At 45.8% G+C, this 23,628-nt stretch overlaps 1 protein-coding gene across 2 annotated transcripts; it reads right to left on the bottom strand.

Annotated features, from left to right (window-relative positions):
* Positions 1 to 793: 793 nt before the first annotated feature.
* Positions 794 to 6,954, bottom strand: bcl7bb (BAF chromatin remodeling complex subunit BCL7B b). 2 transcript variants are annotated; one of them, XM_083637091.1, is made up of 6 exons: positions 6,820 to 6,954; positions 6,289 to 6,364; positions 6,067 to 6,154; positions 4,159 to 4,317; positions 2,939 to 3,042; positions 794 to 2,606 (listed from the first exon to the last, which is right to left on the bottom strand). In XM_083637091.1, exons 1-6 carry the CDS (start codon positions 6,909 to 6,911, stop codon positions 2,535 to 2,537), a joined length of 591 nt encoding a protein of 196 aa, XP_083493217.1. In that variant the 5' UTR covers positions 6,912 to 6,954; the 3' UTR covers positions 794 to 2,534. The 2 variants fall into 2 exon arrangements, with proteins under 2 accessions (XP_083493217.1, XP_083493218.1); XM_083637092.1 differs by having other exon boundaries at positions 794 to 2,607; positions 2,973 to 3,042.
* Positions 6,955 to 23,628: the final 16,674 nt, after the last annotated feature.

Below are 23,628 nucleotides of genomic sequence, written 5' to 3'. Positions count from 1 at the left end.
TTTTAGGTCCTCCGGCTTGAAGATGAGGAGATCAAGCTGTAACGTACCCAAATCAAACTCGCGGCAAAGCAAAAGCTTGGTTCAGCAGCTCTGGCGCGCTCTCTGCGGTCTTTGCAAACTAAAACGTTACGCCAATTCACACGTAATGGATTGTCTTCGTGGCATTCCGCGTAGTCGGTACTCCTTGTTATCAGGATAACGGGGTTAGCGATTCTTACGAGAAAGTGAACTTCATCAATCAAGAGGTTAATTCTTTGTCGAAATGGCGGGAGTTTCTACTCCATCCACCGGCACAATTCCGTACGTTTCCCCGGCAGCAAGAAGCGGCGTCGCATGCACATGTATCGCCTTCTCTCACAGTTGATTGGTTTCCCATGTACAGCGCCCTCACCCAATTTGCTCTATAGCCATCCCTCATTGGTCTGTCTGTTGTCAGTCCACACTGCCCCTTCGACAAAGTCACGCCTCTAAATGTAAATTTAAGGTTAGAGGTCAGGGGATGACAATGAAAAACCCATGATCAATTTGCCTCGAGATGAAAACATTTTTTTAAACATTTTTGATGATATTTGTTTAAAAAAAGGCAGTGTTCCTTTGACTCTTGGGATGGGTTTCTAAACCAGTCGTGAGGGAACCATTTTGAACATGACTGGAATAAACAATAGCACAGCCTATGGGCCTATGTTCACAAGACATAGGACTGTGGACAAATTCCAAGGCCTGACATTTCTGAACTGAAATGGAAAGAAACATTTATTGTGCTTTACAAAAAAAAGTCTTATAAACAGGAGCAAATTACACTATAAATATAAAACAACATGTATTTTATCCTTGACTGCAATGACCCAATAGTTGCACTGAAGGTCAATCCAAAAAGAGTACTGTCTTAATATGTCTTGGCACATCTAAACATTAATCTGCTTAAAGCTAACATTTTCAAAATGTCCTATGAAACTCAAAAATAATACAATAGGATATGCAAACATGCAAAAGAAACATTCAAATGTATAGTTAGGGAGACAATTAATCACCATAAAACTTACATTTGCAGCATGTGAATGTAAATACAAATTGCCTTCAGTAGCCTATCTATTAAAAATGGACTAGCCCCAGAAATTTTGGAAAGTCCTTTCCAGTAAATTTGGTATTCACATAAAAAACAGCAAAACACTGGGGCAGTTGTGATGTCACTAGTGATGTCACTCGAGCAATTGTGATGTCACCAGTGATGTCACTCGAGCAATTGTGATGTCATCAGTGATGTCACTCAAGCAATTGTGATGTCATCAGTGATGTCACTAAGGAGTTACACGCTGAATGACGAGGGGCATGTACGCATGGGGTGCTCTAAACTATGCTGTAGTAGAGGTTAGTCTTCCATGATTGAAATTCAGTCAAAGACCACACTTCAATCATGAGAGACTCGTAGGAAGTTAGACCTTAAAGGGGGACTGACCCCCCCCCCCCCCAGATTTCTTGCAAAAGGGTATTCTACTTGATTTGAAAACTCTGCAGGTCCCTTCTGTACCCTGGCAGAATAAACTATCATAACTTGGCCAATAAGTATGTAAGATACAAAATAAAACAAATTGTAATGTCTTTATTTGTTGTAGAATGCAGAGGACATGTAACTGTTTAGTTAAACTCGCATTCCAGGAATATTCTATTTACTGCGCTGCTCTAAAGATAACGTAAGTGGCTCGAGCCTGTTTCGTAGTCTGGAACCCACTCGCTTTGCGCCAGAACACAATCGATTTGGGGGTGGAACATACCAGGATGGGCCAGTGCCCAGAACTGTCAAATCAAATCACCATCCCGCCTCCCAGTATTTTCAGTGTATCAGAGATAGAGAACGATAAATGATAAATATAGCCACGTTATAAACAACAAACTAACACTGGTGATCCGTATGGAAACAGTGTTACTCGAAATGGTTAAAAGTTATATCAATTTGGTCATTCAGTGGCGTTTTTCTGCCATGTAACATAACTAGCTAGCCGCTAACATTAGCCACAGTAGGCGTTTACACATGATGCATTGCAGTTAAAGGGCTCACGCCACGTGAACTACAGTAATAATCACATGGGGGAAAAAATCACATGAGTGAGGCACGCGCAAATACCACCGTGACGTAACGATGTACCAAATCACCCATTCATTTGAGGGCACAAAAAAAGCAGGTTTGAACCCATAGAGGGCACTTATGCTGCTGAAATAAAAGGGGTTTGTAAAATTGTAACAGATTGGTCTCAAATGTGGAGATTTTGACCAGAATCCTTCACATACCACCCCAAAAGCCATATATATTGGTTAAAAGCAGAAAAAAAGTGTTTTGGGGGGTAAGTTACACTTTAATTACTAGTGTACAAAGATTTGCAGTGAATGCCTCTTTTTGTTGTTTATTGTAACTTAAAGTGTAATAACTGCGTAAATACATCAAAAGAACATTGGAATGTTTCCAAAAGCTTAGCTAATTTGACAACAACTGAGGACAGGTATTATATGCATTTGGATAAAAGCTGATTATAAATAAGCTATCTCAGAACAGTGTTTTCCCCTGTGCAGATCTTCTTTAACGGAGGTGCTCCTGATCCATCCAGTTCCTCCTGTTGAATGAATTTGAACATATTAAAAGAGGTTACATGAATAAACACATTGTTACAAACAAATACAGTTTTGATTAATCTATACATTTTTCTTCAAGAAATAGGGCTGGATATGAATTAAGCAAAGGCTTGGCTTTGATTATTTTCATTCCAATGCCAATTTAATAGGGCAAGAGGTTTTGGTCTTAACCCATTGATACCTGATGCAGCATTTGCGTGTATATCCCTCATTTGTGTGTGTATCCCTTTAAGACCGCGAACCGCGACACACAAATGCTGCATCAGGTATCAATGGGTAATTCACATCCAGAGAGCATGTTCAGAAGGTGAACCTGTGTGCTTGGGGTGCTCCGCCTGCCACTCCCCGATGAAAGAAGGTCCTCCTTGATCAGAGTAGGAGGTTCATCTGCCCCCTCTTGTCCGGGCTGAAGTGGCTCTGCGTTCACCATGAGACATGGAGTTACAATCTGAGATCATCGTGCTGTTATATTGATTTGATGGCATATTTATTTGGTGGGAAAATATTATACTTGTACTATTAAATGTGGTATATATGTTATGGTAAATGTAGAGAAACATAGATTTCCCAGGAAATCTGTATGTTTCCCAACAGCAAAGCAAACCCTGCCCTGGTGGCGTGAGTCGGTGCCAGCGAGTCGAGTCACCCGAGCCACCATGGCCACGAGTTGCAAGACCCGCTCAGCCAGCCTGGTGGCGTGACACCATTTCCTGGTTGAAAACGGCACCCTGTTTCCTGGTTATGTTTCAAGTAAAACAACTTGGTTGGGTTTAGGCAAGTAAAACAACTTTGCCATGTTTGGGGGTACTTCAACAAATCGTTGACAGCTAATCGTTTTCAACATGGAAAATGTTGTCTGTCCTATCCCTAGCTATGGCCCATTTTCCCTATCCCCTTACTGACCACACCCGCTCCCACCACCCACATCCCTCTAGCCACTCCCCCAAATCACCTCTTGAATCCCGACTCTCTACGACCTTGCTATGGCTAGCTACAGCCCCTTTTCCCCGGCCCTGCCCCTTCCTTGACCCCCCCCACCCGTCCCACCACCCACATTCACCTAGGCACTCCCTCTGCCCACCCCTCGAATCCCAACTCGGGCCACGGCTATCACCGGGCGGAGCGGAGGCATAAAAATCATATGAATAATAGCCTGCTAACCAACAGTTCTACATTTGTGAACATGAACAAGTCTGCCCCCAAGCTAGAAACCACACAGCCCACACACACTTAATGATTTTGTGAGAGAAATCCTGCAGCTCCTCCATCAACAGTAAATACACACAGTGACAGTGCAGTGCAACGCTGGGTGCCTAATGTTCGTTTGTTGCTGCTGTTTATGACCGTTCACTAAAATATCTCCAAGTCATCATCCGTGGAGTTTTATCTATTGGGGACAATTAGAGACCCGGTTCACTGGTTTTAAACCCCGCTGGAGATACCTCTACATTTATTAACATCAAATTAGTTTGATTTAAAATCATAGCAATACCATGTGACTTTGAGTGAAAAAAATGCTAGAGACCCACATACCATCCACACTCTCCTGGCCCAACATGGGAGGCTGAGAGTCTTCTGTGCGGAGGCTGGAGTTGTGTGGCGGGCTGACCTGCTGGGAGCTGGAGGTGCTGCTGCTATTGTCCATCTTCGGCTGGTAAACATCCGACAGAAAGCTCTGGTTGCTGTTTTCATCTGAAACCCAGAAGAACACAGGACTCACACAGAAGAACAATCACAAGTGACAGCTCAAACTTCTCCCATGTGTCGTTGTTTGACCAGGGTATCAGTCATGTTCAGTCATTGCTTGAACCTGATCACAGTTACTTTATTACATTGTATTCAGCACTTCCTAGTTCTAGAGAGGGTCATGTTGTTATGACACCCTTTGTAACTGGACAATCTCTGTACCAATGCCTCATCATCAGGCGTTCAGAATGATATGAAGACTTTCACCCAAAAATCCAAATTGAGGCATCCACCATTTAAAACAAGAATAGAGAAAATAGTATATAGCTGGACATGTGCGATGTGTTGTGTTTATACCATTATATTATACTTTTATACTATTATAATTCTCTAACCATTGATGTTGCTCTGCACAGCCCAAGACAGCGTGTTTTAAATCTTTTCTCAAACGTGACACAATCTACTCTTTAACTCTGAAGGCAAAACCGCCCACTTCCTCTCATCCTAGCTAACTGTAGCTAGCATGACGCTGCTACAGCAGGCAACAGTAAAGCTACTCGTCCCACTGTACATGTCGTTTTGCTGACGTTGTAACGTTTCTGGCGGTGAAAAGTGTGTGTGTGTGTGTGTGTAGACTCCTGTCAGCTAGCAATCTGTAGCTAACAGCTAGCAGCGATGCTAACGCTAGCCAGAACTCTTGCCTGCTGCTGTTGAATGTAGCTTTGTCTCCCGTGTACAAAACCATTGTCTGACACATTTTAATCCCATTTGTTTATCGGGCCCTTTTCATGATGGCTTGTTAACCAGCCAGCTGCAGGCTACAGCCGGGGACACTCCGGCATTCAGAAATGTCGGCACTCCGAAATACCGGCATTCCGACAAAATTGTCGGAATGGAGATCTGTCTCGCCATTGCGAAAGGACCCTAACCCTAACCCGGGGGACCGGCTGGAGCTAACCTCTCCCAGCCCCCACGTCTAAACCTAACCTCCCCCACCCCCCATGCCTAAACCTAACCTCCTGCAGACCCTAACCCTAAACCTAACCTGTCCCACCCCACCCCCCACGCCTAAACCTAACCTCCCCCAGAACCTAACCCTAAACCTAACCTCTCCCACCCCTGTAGGCTAAATAACTCAAGATGCTATGTCGGAATGGCGGACCTAATATCTTTCGCAATGGTGAAACCTTTTTTGGAGATAAAAAGGGCCGCCTCTCCGAAAGCATAGAAGTCAATGATTGGAATGCCGACACTTCGGAATGGCGAGAGGACCCCGCTACAGCCGCAGCACTGTCTGAGGCTGGCTAGCTAGCGAACCGAGTCCTGTCCCGGCTGGTTGGGGGACCGCGAATGTTGCAACTCACACCATGTATGGGTGTGCCACGTGCCACAGCCGACCAAAGGTGCAACTGCATAACTCAGCAACTCAGTCACTCAGCGACTTTTGGGTTTCTCGGGCTGGCCGCCGTGCCGTCCAGCTAAAAAGGGACACCTAATCTAGCTAAATTAGTCCTGATCTAAATCAGATTGTGGTACTTTTTAAAGAATACTACTAGGTAAATTGAGCCCTTTGTTTAGAAATGCTCACATTTTTATCGACTGGATCCTATATTGAATGGTGAAGTACAGGTGCATTCTGTAATGAGAGTCCTCATATTCTTCTGGTCAGTCACTTGCATTTCTGATCGTCTTGGTATTTTCAGAGTGTGAGAGAAACCCTGGAGAAACATTAGCCTATAAAAACACGGGACTCACCAGTGAAATCCAGTAGAGAGTTGGTGTTTTCCAAGACCACGTCTTTCAGACCTCTGCCCTCTCCACCTGTAGATTTGCTGCGATATATCTGACAACAGGAAGTAGATAGATTCTCACACTACTAGAATTAGCTTATCACCTGCTGTAGAGAAGCAGAACATCATGTAATAAATAGCAACAGTAATGTGGTGAATAGATTGTATATTAGCTACATAGAAGCACCTGCTTGGTTTCTGTCACTGGCACCCACTTGAATATGCGCAGGGACGTGTCTCCTACTGTCACCCATTTCTTCTCCCTGGGAATGACAGCGGGTTGAAGAGAATAGAAAAGAGCTCGCTTCAAGTTGCTATCTATAAAATGGCATACACACTCAGGTCTCGTGCCAGAACAGATAGCCTACATAATCCTGCAATGCTCAAATTGTATGTAGATGTAGAGCACAGCCACCACACACTAATGAGTCTGTTATGGAGACACGATTCTAAGCTGCTTGGTGAGAGCAGGACAGGCGTTAAGTAACCTAAATTGTCGTGCACAGCATGCGAGGCTGTAGCCATATTGACAGCTCGTGGCTGGGGAAAAAAAGACGCTAGACCCGCCTCTTCTTCCAACCGGGATAATCTATTGGTTTATACGCGAGTCAATCATCTAACTTTTCCGACTGAAGTTTGTTGAGCGTCGCTGCAGATGTCAGGCTACAGTGTAACAAACGCATTTCCCTCCATATTTGCCCCCGTCAGCGTCACGTACCACTTGCGCACTTTCTCGATAGCTAGCAGGACCTTTTTGATGTCGTCTTTAGCTCGACTTCGGGTCTCCGCGCGGCCGGATCGTCCAGACATCTTGATGCTGGTTCATCTACCGATGCATCTGAAAACTTCAAAACCAAGCCCTGCTCCTCCGTTACAGTGCTAGTCTCGCGAGATTTTGTCGTCTCTCACACTCCCTCCTTATCCTTCTTACCACCAATCTTATGCAGATAGATAGATAGCTACATCTATTAGCAGCCTATTGTGATGGTGCAGCAGGAGGAGGGGCAACAAACACTGTAAAACAACCGGCATTGACCTTCATAAAGACACAGGTGTGTGTGTGTGTGTGTGTGTGTGTGTGTGTGTGTGTGTGTGTGTGTGTGTGTGTGTGTGTGTGTGTGTGTGTGTGTGTGTGTGTGTGTGTGTGTGTGTGTGACATCAGTGATGTCATAAGATGATTGGTCAATAATGATGTGCATCAGTGGGACTTGCTTATATAAGTGATTTATGACATCACAATGCCTATTCATGACATCACTGATGATGTCACAATGCCTATGACATCATCAGTATCTATGACATGATCAGTGATGTCCTAAGATGATTTTGGTCACTGATGACATCACTGATGATGTCACTTCACTGATGATATCGGTGATGGCCAAATTCCTATGACATCATCAAAAATTGAAACAGACAGACATTGCCCACTTGCTCCCTCAGCAGCTGTCCAGACCAACGATGTGCCAAACCAGGAGGAGGAAGGTCAAGAAGTCCTGCCTGGTGTGTCCGGCCTCCTACTGTGACACTCATCTGGAGCCTCATCAGAGAATGAAGCGCCTGAAAAGACATACGCTGATGGATCCTGTGGAGGACCTGGAAGGCAGGCTGTGTTAGAAGCATGACAGAGCCGTTGAGCTGTTCAAGCTGTGCAAGATGGCCCAGATGTGCATTGAGTCAGACCACAAGTTACATCAATTTGTCCCTCTGGAGGAAGGATATGAAGGAGGAAAGAAGGCTGAACTGGGGAAGACGGAGGCTGAAATTCAGCAGAAGATCCAGGAGAGATGACTGAAGATTCAGAAGATCAAACACTCAGTAGAACTCAGCATGGAAGATGCAGACAGTGTGCGGGTCATCGCTGCTCTGATGCAGTCTCTGGAGAGAAGCCAGGCTAAGCTCATTGAGATGATTGAATAGAAGCAGAAAACAACAGAGAAACAGGCTGACGTCTTCATCAAAGAGCTGGAACAGGTGATCCCTTAGCTGATGAAGAGAAGCATTGAGGTGGAGCAGCTCACATGCACTGAAGACCACCTCCAAGGCTTCCCATCCCTAAACATTCCTCCACACACCAAGGACTGCATGGGCAGAGGTCAGTGTCCATCACTCATCATATGAGGGAGGGGACAGTGAGTGAGGAGAGCTGTGGCTCAGCTGGTGGAGACTCTCGGGAAAGAGATGGAGAAGTTGAGTGTTGATGTTGAGCTGAAGAGGGTCCAGCAATATGCAATGGATGTGACTGGATCCTGATACAGCAAATCCCCGTCTCATCCTGTCTGATGATGGGAAACAAGTAAAAAATGGCGGCATAAAGAAGAATCTCCCAGACATTCCAGAGAGATTTACTGTTGCGCCCTGTGTCTTCAGGAAATTTTCATTTTATTACGAGGTTCAGGTTAAAGGGAAGACTTGGTGGTATTTCGGAGTGGCCAGAGGGTCGATCCTCAGAAAGGGAGGAATCACAATGAAGACTGTGAATGGCTGCTGGACTGTATGGTTGAAGGATGGAAATGAGTACAGTGCTTCTACTGCCTCTCCTGTCCTGTCTCTGTAAACAAAGCCTCAGAAGGTGGGGGTGTTTGTGGATTACGAAGGTCTGGTCTCCTTTTATGACATAGATACTACAACGCTACTCCTATACTTGCTGCACCTTCAATGAGAAACTCTACGTTGGACCATTTTAATTATTGTGGTCCAAACTTCAGTCCTCTGATCATCTCTCCTCAATCACACAGATTAAACCAATCATTTGTTTTTCTGGACAGGATTCATTGATATTTAAGATAACACATTTACATATTCAAGGGAAGTATTTATGTTTTCCTACTTTTTCCGGGTAACTTTTAAGTCATTTTAATGTTGAAGAATTGTAACAGTAAAACAACAAAAAGTTATAACGTTCTACTTTATAGCAAAATAAATGTCTTGCAAGAAATAAATACAGTAAAAAAACAATGTGTGTTAAAGTTAAATACAGTAAAAAATGGTTAATGCTCTTTTCTCATTCATATCCTTTTCATGTAACCTATTACAATTTATTAATGTGTTTCTTACATTTAAAGATTTTTTAAATAAAGGAATGAATCAATAAAAACAATGGAACACACTTGTATGAGTCTGTATGTGTTTGTATGTATGTATGTATGTATGTATGTATGTATGTATGTATGTATGTATGTATGTATGTATGTTTACACAACTGCTATTTACCAGAATGCTTAAATTATTTTACATTTGACTGATATCAAAACTTGAAATTGTTTTATTGTTCAAAGGTATTTGGCTAGCCTGGGTCCAGACCTCCGAATCCGCCAACTCCCTGGAGTTGAGTTTGGCTGTTCTTGAAGAAGATGGAAATAAGTGTATGAGTTGACATTCAGTCAGAATATCAGGCACTATAGTATTTGGCAGTTAGAGCACAGAAATTTATCTGATCTGTTCTCAATCATTGTTGCCATGAGCTGTGGACCTCCAATATGGCCGCCAGAGGGCAGCATCCACCAGCTGAAAGCACTAACAATGGCTGAAAGCCCTCTTCAGAATCAGAATCCTCAAATGGGAGTAAGTGGGCTCTGTGTTTGTTCCAGTTTTTGTCCCGCATTGGATGATGTCATCAGCGAGTGACATCACTGATGATGTCATAGGCATTGTGACTTCATCAGTGACATCATTATTAACCAAAATCATCATGAGACAGGGCCAGAACAGAATGTAGGGAAACAGTAGATGGATAAACCCAGAAGGAGGCGGTAATGCAACATAAAGGATGCCAACTGCCATAAAACACCCCAGAAGAAGAAGAAGTGCGCTGAGTGACAAGCGCTCCATAATGAGTGGTTGGTTGTGTAACATTTACTTGTTAAAGACAGGGAAAACACAACAACGATAAAAACAGGAGGCCTAGTTACAGCAACAGAAACTTTTAAAATGTTTTGTTTTTCTGCCTCGCCTCAATCATACCACTGATGAGAGTTGACATGAGTTCCCTAGTGCTTGAAGTTGTCTAATGCGGCCTAACAAAATCAAAATCACTATTCCTGATGGGCTTACCTACAGGTTGCCTACAGTTCTTTCAAGAACACTCAAGTCATAGAATTAACCATTTATTGCATAAATGAATATAATGCATACAATTATGTTTGGCGTTGAAGGCTCCGCTCTTATAATTAATTTAATATTTTATTTAATATTTAATTAATTTCATTCTCCCTGAACTCGGCTCAGCAGCATGCTACGCCGAGCAGGGAGAGCAAGCAAAATCCCCCAAGGGAATAAAATATTCCAGATACATTTAAACCACAGAGAGTAAAAGAGGGAGCCTAAAAGCAAGACATGGAAACATGTTCATTTTTTGAGCCATGCAGACTCCAGAGCAACAAAACATGATAGCATTTGATCTAAAAGGTGGAGGCTGGGGTGGAGGGGGCAAAGCGTTGCCAGCAGCCGCAAACGATCAGCAAGGTGGGGAACAGATCAATGAGTGAGAGGCTGCCATATTTAAATGGCCGCCTTGTTGTGAGAATGACTGTGATTGGAGAATGGATGAACCAAACAGAGGCTGTCAGCTGGTACAGCTGGGGCGTAGCCTATGACATCATGTCTTGAATGAACTAACGCAGGCTTCATTAATCTCCTGCTCTATTGGCATGCGCAGCGCACATTTGCCCAACTTTGCATCACTGATGACATCACAATTGCTCGAGGGACCATCATCACTGATCCCATCATGGACTGCTCAAGTGATGTCACTCAGTGCACAATTTCTCAACTTCGGCCTCACCCGCAGCTCGGCTGCTGCGTGGCCTCGCGTGCCCGCTGCCCTATTGGCATGCGCAGCGCGCAATTGCACAACTTTGCATCACTGATGACATCACTGTCACTGATGATGTCACAATGCCTATGACATCACTGATCATGTCACAATGCCTATGACATCATCAGTGATGTCATGAGATTAGGTCCATAATGATGTCACTGATGACATCACTCATGATGTCGAAGTGAGACAAAAATCGAAACAGAGTCCACTTACTTCCTTTTATATAATAAGGAAAGATGATAAGATTTGTTTTTCGCGCAGGCTAAAATTCTTGTAAAATTAAAGACAAATAATATAGCAAAACAGTTATAGCAACACACACACTGTATGTAGGCGGGCCCACAGTGGCTGACAGCAGTGGGAGGAGTCTGGACAGTTGCTGTGCGGCTGGACCATGGCTGGACACAGAAATCAGCGCTGCTCGTCAAGCGGAGCGGCACTCAGCAGATATGAAAAGCGTGCGGATGCTCTTAAAGTGACCAGAGTGCGTACAGGTTTACTACAGTACAGCAGCAATGCCAGTACGCCGCTGTATAACATGGAGGACAGGAGGAGCGTAATTAATCATGAGGTCGGAGATGTATTATTATGTTATAGACGCTGGGAGCTCCGTGAAGCTGCCTGCAATCAGCTGAAACATTACTTGTGGCTTTGTCACTGACGCACGTTTATCTTTCAAAATAAAAGCCAGTGAGTTATCACTGTAAAAGCGAGGGGCTTAAAGCCTGGGAAGTGGGAATCTCACGCTAGCATTGGTCTGGCAATGCCAGGCTAGTCCAATATAGGCCTATTCAATGTTTTCTCTCTCTATCATCTGTAGACGAGTCAGTCTGTTAGTGTTGATAGTAAAGACATGCAAATGTGTATACTCTTCAGTGTGAGCCACGTAGGCCTACATTACAACAAGGGGATGATTTTAACAATTATATTGTATCCTACAAATAGGCTAGTGTAACAAGTATAAACTGTAAGAACTGTAACAAGTTGGTGCAGAATTATATCCTACAGGGAATTACTGGTTTATGGGGCCTGTTTGTTTCAATTTAGCTGCAATGACCAAATTCTTTCTCTGCCAGGGTGTTCACAGAATGGCAGTGTGTCCTTGTGGGAACATTGATATGACAATATTTTTGCTGGAGGTGTCAAATTCCTGGATTATTGCCAATGCCTGGATGTGCAGGTAGGACTCCCTGAGAATGGGTACACTTACTGATCAAATCAGCTACTAACAGGACAAAGTCATTGTTGTGTTCGTCTGCCTACGCCTCCTGTTTTATAGCTTTTAGATATAAATGTGCCACAGCTAGCGGCTAATATAGACTAGATAGTAAACAAGATAGAAAACTTTCAAAGTCATCTGGTCGCATTATGAGACAAAGGGCATGGGCAGTAACCTGACTCCTGAGCCCAAATTCTACGTATGGCTGCACAGTAGCTGTGTCGTAGGCTATATCAGTCAGTGGGTCCTAAATGGCAAAGCCCTTCGACTATGGGGCAGGTTAGTGACAGTATCATCATGTATCAGGTTGGCCCATTCAGTAATGCATATGCATCCATGATGCAGTTGCTCTTTGAGCATCCCCCCTCCCTTTTTTCTTGTTTGCCAAGAAAAAAAACACATCAGTGTTGGCTCATATTGACTGACTTGGTACAGTTGTGCCACAGCTGTGGCTTACCATATTAGGCTATGTTGGGCTGTCAAAAAAACCCAAGAAAAAATAAAAAAGCTTATTGGAAGAAAACAACTGTACTTTCATTTACTAAGCATTCGCCAACATGGCTTTTATTTTGAAATTTAACACCGGACGTCTTATTTTATATCCTGGGTGCACTTGACGCTGGTCTTGTGTTCATGGCATGCTGCTGACATTGCTGGGTGTGTTGGACAGAAAGGCCAAATGATCCAGTGAACGGTTGACGAGTGGAGTGCAACATGGACTGTTGCCCGCCATAATCCGCGTAGGCTTTTATTTTTTTATTTTTTACTTTTTATTTTTACAGCATATTTATCGTCAGAAAGGTTTTACCTCCCGCTGCTGTGCTAATTTGTCCCGGACAACAATGGACCGAGTGAAGAGCTCCATGCAGCAAGTCCCCAACGCTATTCCCAAAGTGATCCGACGGACCGGAGGGGCCAACAGTTTGGAGCTGGAGAAGGAAAACTTTGAGAGAGGCCAGGTAACGTTATCCAAGTGTGTGTACTCTACATTAAAACGTTACATGAGATTAAAAAACATTCCCCTAAAGGGGGACATGTAAATGGAAAAGGTCTGCGAGCGACCCGCGAGGAGGTGGAAGGAAATATGTCAGGATGTTTACTGTCAGCTCCCACAAATGCTGCGTCCCAAGTCAACAGCCGCGCTATACACAGACGTCATTCTAAACACATAAATAATAACACACAGAAATCACGTTCCTGTGTTCAGTTTTCAATTTAACCACATGTATCATTCATCCAGATCATGGAATGCATCTAAACGCATGTTGTTCAGTTTGACTTGACTTGGACTGTTGTGCATTTGTGATCAACAGAGTGAGTCCTGTGTATAGGCTCCAACAAAAGAGCCGTTGAAATGTAGGTCAATAGCCCTTTGAATTCAGATAACTGTGCTGTTTATCCTATCTGCTGTATAAGCCTGAGAAGTGAGACAGCACCATGGATGATCTGCTGTGGAAAGCCTGTTAGTGCCAGCTGTGGGCCTGCAGTCTGTCTGCAACATGCTCAGTGTGGCCTGAGTGACAGTGCGATGGGATTTGGGAAGTGCTTGAAAGAGGAGACCTGCATTAGTTTAACAGGCGGAGGAGAGATGGGCCCAGCATGTTTCCTCTGTTTGGCTCCTTTTAACGTTTGTGCTGATGAATAATGAATGCCTTTATAGCGTAAAGGGAGAAAGTCAGGGGAACTGCTGTATGGAGTTATGTAGACTGCTGCTTCCTGCCTGGTTGTCTTTCCCTCTCCTCTCCTCTCCTCTCCTCTCCTCTCCTCTCCTCTCCTCTCCTCTCCTCTCCTCTCCTCTCCTCTCCTCTCCTCTCCTCTCCTCTCCTCTCCTCTCCTCTCCTCTCCTCTCCTCTCCAGACCAGGCAGAGGGGCGAGAGAGGGGGGTAAAGTAGGTCAGATGAATCAAGGCAAAGCAAATTGCTTCGCTCGTGCTGGAAGCTTTTTCAGCCGGCCAGCGAGATCGCTGCAACTTGCTTCTCCCATTAACAGCTGCTGCCAAATTGGTCGATGCAGTCTACAAGTCTGCACGGCCCTAAATGTGCAGAACAGGTATTCGCTCTGTCTGGATGGTCGCCTCTCACCCCTAGACCCCAGGCCCCCTCCCCAGCCAGGACAGACCCCAGGCCCCCTCCCCAGCCAGGACAGACCCCAGCCTCCCTCCCCAGCCAGGACAGACCCCAGCCCCCTCCCCAGCCAGGACAGACCCCAGGCCCCCTCCCCAGCCAGGACAGACCCCAGGCCCCCTCCCCAGCCAGGACAGACCCCAGGCCCCCTCCCCAGCCAGGACAGACCCCAGCCTCCCTCCCCAGCCAGGACAGACCCCAGCCCCCTCCCCAGCCAGGACAGACCCCAGGCCCCCTCCCCAGCCAGGACAGACCCCAGGCCCCCTCCCCAGCCAGGACAGACCCCAGCCTCCCTCCCCAGCCAGGACAGACCCCAGCCCCCTCCCCAGCCAGGACAGACCCCAGGCCCCCTCCCCAGCCAGGACAGACCCCAGGCCCCCTCCCCAGCCAGGACAGACCCCAGGCCCCCTCCCCAGCCAGGACAGACCCCAGCCCCCCTCCCCAGCCAGGACAGACCCCAGGCCCCCTCCCCAGCCAGGACAGACCCCAGCCTCCCTCCCCAGCCAGGACAGACCCCAGGCCCCCTCCCCAGCCAGGACAGACCCCAGGCCCCCTCCCCAGCCAGGACAGACCCCAGGCCCCCTCCCCAGCCGGGACAGACCCCAGCCCCCCTCCCCAGCCAGGACAGTAGCAGCATGGATTAGAGGCGGAGAGAGGGACGCATGCGTGGCTTTATGTGTCTCGTCCCGAGCCAAGCCTGGTCACTAGGTCACTGTCAGGCTCTCCTGACACCCCAGTCTGTCGAGGCAGCGCCGTCTTCAGCTGCACAAACAACACAATACACACGCACGCACGCACACACACACACACACACACACACACACACACACACACACACACACACACACACACACACACACACACACACACACACACACACACACACACACAGGGTTTCTTCTCATGCCATGGTACTGCATGCTGTCAAACAACACACTACACACACACACACACACACACACACACACATACCAACACAGGGTTTCTTCTCATGCCATGGTACTGCATGCTGTCAAACAACACTATACACACACGCACACACACACACACACACACACACACACACACACACACGCACACACACACACACGCACACACATGGCACTGCATGCCGTTAGGTAATCATGTGCAGAGGCTATTTGAAAAGGAAGCAACTTTGTTTGGAGTAGGAGGAGTTTGTTTGGTGTAGGAGGAGTTTGTTTGGTGTAGGAGGAGTTTGTCCCTTAACAGCTTCATTCATCTGCCTACTTATTTAAAGTCCCTGTGATCCAACTAGACTTTATTGAAGTGAATAAACTTTGCATTTTGATACTCCAAGCAAAGCAGCTAGCTTGACACCATAAAGAAAGTAGGAAGTACCGAGTATTCAAGCAAGATAAAACAAGTCCAAGGAGTGTATTGCTATTAGTTTAGATCTGTCAGTGTTCCAACATGACTTGGTCCTCACCACAGCATGACAGTGAGGTGTTTTGTTCTTAATATTGCCACCATGATACCAGTTTGACTGGATTAGTGTATTTCCCCCTGCGTTTGTTAGTGAGTTTTCTTTTTCCACTTTTTTCTTTTTCTTTTATTATTATTATTATTATTATTATTATTATTATTATTATTATTATTATTATTATTATTATTATTATTATTATTATTATTGTTGTTATTGTCGTTGTTATTGTTATTATTATTATTACTACTACTACTACTACTAAATAGCATTTGTGAACCTGTTAGCCTTGCTTTTCTTCCTTTCTTTTTTGGTTGATTTTTGACTGGGGTCCCAAAGCTGTGACAGGCAGGCGGTGCAGGAATCAATGAGTCTGCTCTCTGCTTTACAGGGATCAGTGAGAGATAATCTCATGTGATCTGTTGTGCTCTAAAGCTGCCTAAATCTGCTGGGTGGCTGGCTTCCACCTCCTCTATAGAGCCAACAGTCTGGCTGGCTTTCACCTCCTCTATAGAGAGCCAACAGTCTGGCTGGCTTTCACCTCCTCTATAGAGCCAACAGTCTGGCTTTCACCTCCTCTATAGAGAGCCGACAGTCTGGCTGGCTTTCACCTCCTCTATAGAGCCAACAGTCTGGCTTTCACCTCCTCTATAGAGAGCCAACAGTCTGGCTGGCTTTCACCTCCTCTATACAGAGCCAACAGTCTGGCTTTCACCTCCTCTATAGAGAGCCAACAGTCTGGCTTTCACCTCCTCTATAGAGCCAACAGTCTGGCTGTCTTTCACCTCCTCTATAGAGAGCCAACAGTCTGTCTGGCTTTCACCTCCTCTATAGAGCCAACAGTCTGGCTGGCTTTCACCTCCTCTATAGAGAGCCAACAGTCTGTCTGGCTTTCAACTCCTCTATAGAGCCAACAGTCTGGCTGGCTTTCACCTCCTCTATCCACCTTATTTTTGAATGCCCCACTGTAAAAAATAATTGTGCGTACAAGGTCCGGTTTAACGTGACTATTGCTGCAGCTTGCCATTTCCTACTGTATTCTACTTGATTTGAAAATATGGCTGCCTACACTTAGTCTCTTGTACCCTGGCTGAATTGAACATAACTTGGTCAATAAGTATGTAACATACAAAATAAAACAACCCGTAATATCTTAATTTTATGTAGAATGCAGAGGACATGCAACTGTTTAGTTAAACTTGCATTCCAGGAATATTGTGCTCTTAAGATGACGTTAGTGGCTCGAGTCTGTTTCGTCCTGAAACCCACACGCTTTGCGGTGGTGGTTTTAGCGTAACCTATGTGGGGTTTGGCGTAACCTATGTGCGATTCGAAATAACGCATCCGAGCTAGAAAACGTTATGAATATAGCCACGTTATAAACAACAAACTAACGCCGGTGATCCGTATGGAAACAGTGTTACTCGGAATGGTTAATATTAGCCACAGCAGGCGATTACCCATGAATGCACTGCGCTCTTAAAGGGATATTTATCGACGAGATTTTTGCCAAGCTGGACCTGATTAGTGATTTGCTCCGTTCGCCCAGACGGGTGTCAAGCTGTCAGCAACAAGGCTGGGAGGATCACACCGGAAGAAGCACCCATCAGCAGATCAGGCAAAAATGGTCGCCAAAAATAAGGTGGATTGAGAGCCAACAGTCTGGCTGGCTTTCACCTCCTCTATAGAGAGCCAACAGTCTGGCTTTCACCTCCTCTATAGAGAGCCAACAGTCTAGCTTTCACCTCCTCTATATAGAGCCAACAGTCTGGCTTTCACCTCCTCTATATAGAGCCAACAGTCTGGCTGGCTTTCACCTCCTCTATAGACCAAATCAGCGGGATGTTTACATTTACTTCCGGGTACCCCTGAGGTCCACACATTATAATGGCGGTGGACGGCACAAACTGACGTGTTGAAGACAAAAACAGACAAAGAAGACAAAAATGGTTCGTCCGTGTTGTGTTGTTGTTTAATATCATTCATAACAACACTTTCACTAACGTTAGTGGAGACCAGACTAGCTAATTTACCTGTTGGACCAGACTAGAGTAGACTTGAAGCTAAATTAAATTGACGTGGCGTCAGTAGCTCTGTCTGTACCAGGCTCTTTCTCGCCGAGAAGAGCCTGGTGACGCGAGGTTACTCTGTCTGTAACGTAAAAAAACAGCGAGTTTGACAGACAAACAAACGTTATTAGCTAGCTAACACTACATAAAACAAACACAGAAGAAAGGCTAGATACGTCGGACAAGCATGTTTACCAACCGTTTAACCATTTAAATTGAAAGTAGTCGGCCGAAAACAACGAGAGGGTTTGACAGCATTTATTTGACAACACGCACATTTAAACCTGCCGCCTTCCCCGAGTGGTACCCGGAAGTAAATTTGTTTACATGGTGACGTCACGGTGATTTGGTCTATTGAGAGCCAACAGTCTGTCTGGGTTTCACCTCCTCTATAGAGCCAACAGTCTGGCTGGCTTTCACCTCCTCTATAGAGCCAACAGTCTGGCTTTCACCTCCTCTATAGAGCCAACAGTCTGGCTTTCACCTCCTCTATAGAGCCAACAGTCTGGCTTTCACCTCCTCTATAGAGAGCCAACAGTCTGGCTTTCACCTCCTCTATAGAGCCAACAGTCTGGCTGGCTTTCACCTCCTCTATAGAGAGCCAACAGTCTGGCTGTCTTTCACCTCCTCTATAGAGAGCCAACAGTCTGGCTTTCACCTCCTCTATAGAGAGCCAACAGTCTGGCTGCCTTTCACCTCCTCTATAGAGAGCCAACAGTCTGGCTTTCACCTCCTCTATAGAGAGCCAACAGTCTGGCTGGCTCTCACCTCCTATAGAGAGCCAACAGTCTGGCTGTCTTTCACCTCCTCTATAGAGAGCCAACAGTCTGGCTTTCACCTCCTCTATAGAGAGCCAACAGTCTGGCTTTCACCTCCTCTATAGAGAGCCAACAGTCTGGCTTTCACCTCCTCTATAGAGCCAACAGTCTGGCTGGCTTTCACCTCCTCTATAGAGAGCCAACAGTCTGGCTGTCTTTCACCTCCTCTATATAGAGCCAACAGTCTGGCTTTCACCTCCTCTATAGAGAACCAACAGTCTGGCTTTCACCTCCTCTATAGAGCCAACAGTCTGGCTGGCTCTCACCTCCTCTATAGAGAGCCAACAGTCTGGCTGGCTTTCACCTCCTCTATAGAGAACCAACAGTCTGGCTTTCACCTCCTCTATAGAGCCAACAGTCTGGCTGGCTCTCACCTCCTCTATAGAGAGCCAACAGTCTGGCTGGCTTTCACCTCCTCTATAGAGAGCCAACAGTCTGGCTGGCTTTCACCTCCTCTATAGAGAGCCAACAGTCTGGCTGGCTTTCACCTCCTCTGAGAGCCAACAGTCTGGCTGGCTTTCACCTCCTCTATAGAGAGCCAACAGTCTGGCTGGCTTTCACCTCCTCTATAGAGAGCCAACAGTCTGGCTGGCTTTCACCTCCTCTATAGAGAGCCAACAGTCTGGCGGGCTCTCTTCTTCATGGGCTTTTAGAGTTCCCTTCAGCTCCAGCGGGTTCAGCCAGAAATTTGGAGCAGAGTGAAATTTGACGGAGGCTCATCATTCGGCCGCCTCGTCATTCTCGGTCAAACTGTGCGGACGTGTTCCACACATGTGAAAGCAGCAATGAAAGGGTAACTCCAGGTAATGCCCAGGGAAAGAAAGCAGCAATGAAAGGGTAACTCCAGGTAATGCCCAGGGAAAGAAAGCAGCAATGAAAGGGTAACTCCAGGTAATGCCCAGGGAAAGATCTTTTCCTGAGCTACCCTGAGATAATCCTGAGTCCATATCTGAAAGTGGCTAAAGCTTTCTTGTTGACATGGATTGGCCCATGTTATGATAAATACAATTTTCTGCCCTAGTCATGTGATAGGGTAGAGTGAAGTTATCCAAATTTGGTGTGTGTGTGTGTGTGTGTGTGTGTGTGTGTGTGTGTGTGTGTGTGTGTATGTGTGTGTTTAGTCTGAGCTAGAATCAGAATCAATTCCATGATCATATGTGATAAATATAATAAGATTTGTCTGCGTGACATTGACAGGGACTTGTGCGAAGTTAGTTGAACAGTACATACTGAAGTTACAAAGACAAACCTAGTACAAGACACTTTGAACTGTAAACCAAACCTATCATTCAAGATATCTGCACTCAATATTCTATTTGACATGCATATGAGCAGGATATAAACTATCAAGTATGAACAGCACTAGCAGACTATTGCTTCTGACTTGAAACCAGTAGCTAGTAGGTGTGTGTAGTAAACTGTTGATTCCGAGGACGGTCGGGCCAGAGCAATCTAGTAAGAGAGTGATGCCAGCGGAGGTCCAAAATGCGTGACTCAGTAGCCAATGAATAGCCAGGAAGGAGGCTCACACTACGTTTGAATGCTAAAATAAAGCTGATAATATACAATTTGATTCTTTAAACGTCTGACCCTTTCAAAGTACATCACAAACGGTCCATTTTGCTGCAACTTGACAGCGCTGCTTAATCCAGAACATTACTTCCGGTAACTTTTGTGAGGTAAAAAAAACTGGTCCATTGGAGTGAATGGAGATGTCGCAACTCTTCTATTATATGGCTGTGGGTCGGGCTCTCTCAGTGGAGTTGGGTAAACAACTAGGGCGTGTTCAAGATCCCCTCTGTCATATTGTCCACACGGGTTATAAAAAGCCCGGAGCCGGGCAGAGATAGCACACAGCGCTAGCTTTTAATGACATGTTTTCCCTCAGTCATAATAGCAGCTGCCTCTTTCATTTAGAGTTGAGGGGATTTGGTGTTTGCCGTGTTTGTCCCGGGAGGCACGCCATGTTTTGGTCGCATGTTCTGTCGCATTGCCAACAGCAGCAGCACCTATTCAATTAATCCAGGCTTTATCTTCAGGCTCCAAAATGTCAGAGTTGCCTGCCTACACGTTCCTGGATTGCAAAACAGGCCCAGAGTTTGTCACAGGCCAGAGACGTGGTTTTGTAAATGCAGGCCTGTGGAGGTAGTCGTCTCTCTGGGCCGGTACGAAGCGTAATGAGAGCTTGTGGAAGAGTTGATGCAGCGTGTGGGCCCAGGCAGGCTCAGAGTGACACCACATTGTATCTTTACATTGACTTTAAAATACTTAAATACTGTACTTAAAATACTTATAATACCAGGCCAGCTTCCTGCTCTCCCTTTTATTTGTGTACAGGAAGGTTACTCCAGTGCGTGCCTGAGTGTATGTGATCTGTTTACATCTGTGTGTGTGTGTGTGTGTGTGTGTGTGTGTGTGTGTGTGTGTGTGTGTGTGTGTGTGTGTGTGTGTGTGTGTGTGTGTGTGTGTGTGTGTGTGTGTGTGTGTGTGTGTGTGTGTGTGTGTGGCTGAGACCTGTTCTAATCCCCGCCCCCCTCCTGCCCTGTGCCCTCTTTAGTGCTGTGGTGCCCTGGCAGCTGTGGAATTTAGGGGAGGAGTGGGGCCGCGGCCCTCGGGCACAAGCAGGACACAGCGGGGCGGACCAGACAAGCACTTTTAATCTCTCTCTCTCTCTCTCTCTCTCTCTCTCTCTCTCTCTCTCTGTCCCTGTGTCGCTCTCTCTATCCTCTGCTATTCTATGTCTTGTCCGCCCCTCTATCGCTCATTGTCTTGAGTCTTCCTCACCTTTTGTAAAACTGCACATTTTTTTATTTTATTTTTTTGATCAAGTTTTTTTCCCCCCCAGATTTTTCTCCCATTTTCTCCCCATTTGTACTTAGCCAATTGTCCTGTCTAAGCAGTCCTGGTTGTTGCTCCATCCCCTCTGCCGATCTGGGGAGACTCTTACTTGCTTGCTTGCGATACATGTGCAGTCGCCAGTCACTTATTTTCACCTGACAGCGAGGAGTTTCACAGACAGGAGGTAGCGCGTGGGAGGATCATCACGCTATTCCCCCCAGTTCCCCTCCCCCCAAACAGGCGCCCCCCGACCGAGGAGGAGGGAGTGCGGTGACCAGGACCCCTACCCCACCGGCTTCCCACCCACAGACACGGCCAATTGTGTTTTTACCTCTACCCTACCCAGACCCCCCTCAACCTGCAGTTCTAAGTGCAGGACAGTTATAGCGGGATATTCACGTTCATGCAGGATGCACACACACACACACACACACACACACACACGCGTGCGCGCACACAGACACACACACACATGCAAGCAAGCATGAAAGCGAGGCCATTAAAAGCACTGAGGCAGCAGAAACAGCAGGCGGTGGTTTGTGGCCTCATTGCCCTGACTAGCTGTAGAATAATAGTGCTGGACATGAGTGACAGGTCAGTGAGTGACTAGCTGTAGAATAATAGTGCTGGACATGAGTGACAGGTCAGTGAGTGACTAGCTGTAGAATAATAGTGCTGGACATGAGTGACAGGTCAGTGAGTGACTGGCTGTAGAATAATAGTGCTGGACATGAGTGACAGGTCAGTGAGTGACTGGTTGTAGAATAATAGTGCTGGACATGAGTGACAGGTCAGTGAGTGACTAGCTGTAGAATAATAGTGCTGGACATGAGTGACAGGTCAGTGAGTGACTGGCTGTAGAATAATAGTGCTGGACATGAGTGACAGGTCAGTGAGTGACTGGTTGTAGAATAATAGTGCTGGACATGAGTGACAGGTCAGTGAGTGACTGGCTGTAGAATAATAGTGCTGGACATGAGTGACAGGTCAGTGAGTGACTGGCTGTAGAATAATAGTGTTGGACATGAGTGACAGGTCAGTGAGTAGCTGTGTTTCCATTACAGTTTTTCGCAAAATAATTGCGATATTTCTACAACTTCGACAATGTACAATTGCGACTTGTAGGCGTTTCCATTGAAGTTAAGTTTGGTCACCTGAACGCAATTCCCATTAGCCTACCAGCAGCTGCCTGCCACAGTGGATCTGCCCCATATCCCGTCCCCTGCATGCTCAAATCCAACCAATGGTCAATGCAAATCACAACATGAAGTTACAACACATATAAACGAGCCTGATTATCAATTCAAAATAAAATTAGTTGCAAAATGTTGCTGGCTGCGGTGAATGCAGTGAGCGCGACAGGCAGAGGAAAAAAGCCTAATAGCCTAATAGCCTACAACTGGTCCGATTTAGAGATGGAGGGGGGAAAAGGCTGATTTGGTCAATAATCACAATTTTGTGTAGCTATTATAATTATAACACTGCACCTGAAACGTGTGTAATGTATTACTCACAGTCACTGTATTCACTTCAGTCAGAAGCACGCACCGCACCGGTGTGTGCTTGCTTTTCATCCCTTCTCGCGCTGTGCCAAATGCGCGCACACAGGCAGCCTGTCACCATGGACCGATTTCTGCCATTAAACATTATCTATTTTATATTTATTTTGCATAACACTCGTCTTTCTGCTAGCGTTGCTTCAAAGTTTTCCATTGCTGCGGAGGTTTTGCCACGGCTTATCGAACCGTTTCTTCCTCATTTTTCGCTGCTTTTCCAAAGCAGATCGGGTCACATGACGTGCTAATGCGAAAAAACTGTTTCCATTACACTTTTGCGATAAACTGCTATATCGACACGTCTGAAAAACCACCTCATGAGAGCGCAAAAACGTTTTGCGATATTTGGGAGGTTTTTCGAAATTTACGTGTTTCCATTACCCAATTTCTATTGCGATATTTAGATTTTGCGCATTTATGAGGGTAATGGAAACACGACTAGTGACTGGCTGTAGAATAATAGTGCTGGACATGAGTGACATGTCAGTGAGTGACTGGTTGTAGAATAATAGTGCTGGACATGAGTGACAGGTCAGTGAGTGACTGGCTGTAGAATAATAGTGCTGGACATGAGTGACAGGTCAGTGAGTGACTGGTTGTAGAATAATAGTGCTGGACATGAGTGACAGGTCTGGTCTTTT

This window comes from Poromitra crassiceps, assembly GCF_964638095.1.
Source record: "Poromitra crassiceps genome assembly, chromosome: 5".
NCBI classification, from domain to species: Eukaryota; Metazoa; Chordata; class Actinopteri; order Beryciformes; family Melamphaidae; genus Poromitra; species Poromitra crassiceps.
This window is presented reverse-complemented; position numbering and strand designations above follow the sequence as displayed.

Coding starts and splice junctions, on each gene's coding strand:
- bcl7bb (XM_083637091.1), bottom strand. CDS start 6,911: ATGTCTGGACGATCCGGCCGCGCGGAGACCCGAAGTCGAGCTAAAGAC. Junction 6,155..6,288: donor CAGTGACAGAAACCAAGCAG/GTGCTTCTATGT, acceptor TCCTGTTGTCAG/ATATATCGCAGCAAATCTAC. Junction 3,043..4,158: donor GGGCCAGGAGAGTGTGGATG/GTATGTGGGTCT, acceptor TGGTGAACGCAG/AGCCACTTCAGCCCGGACAA.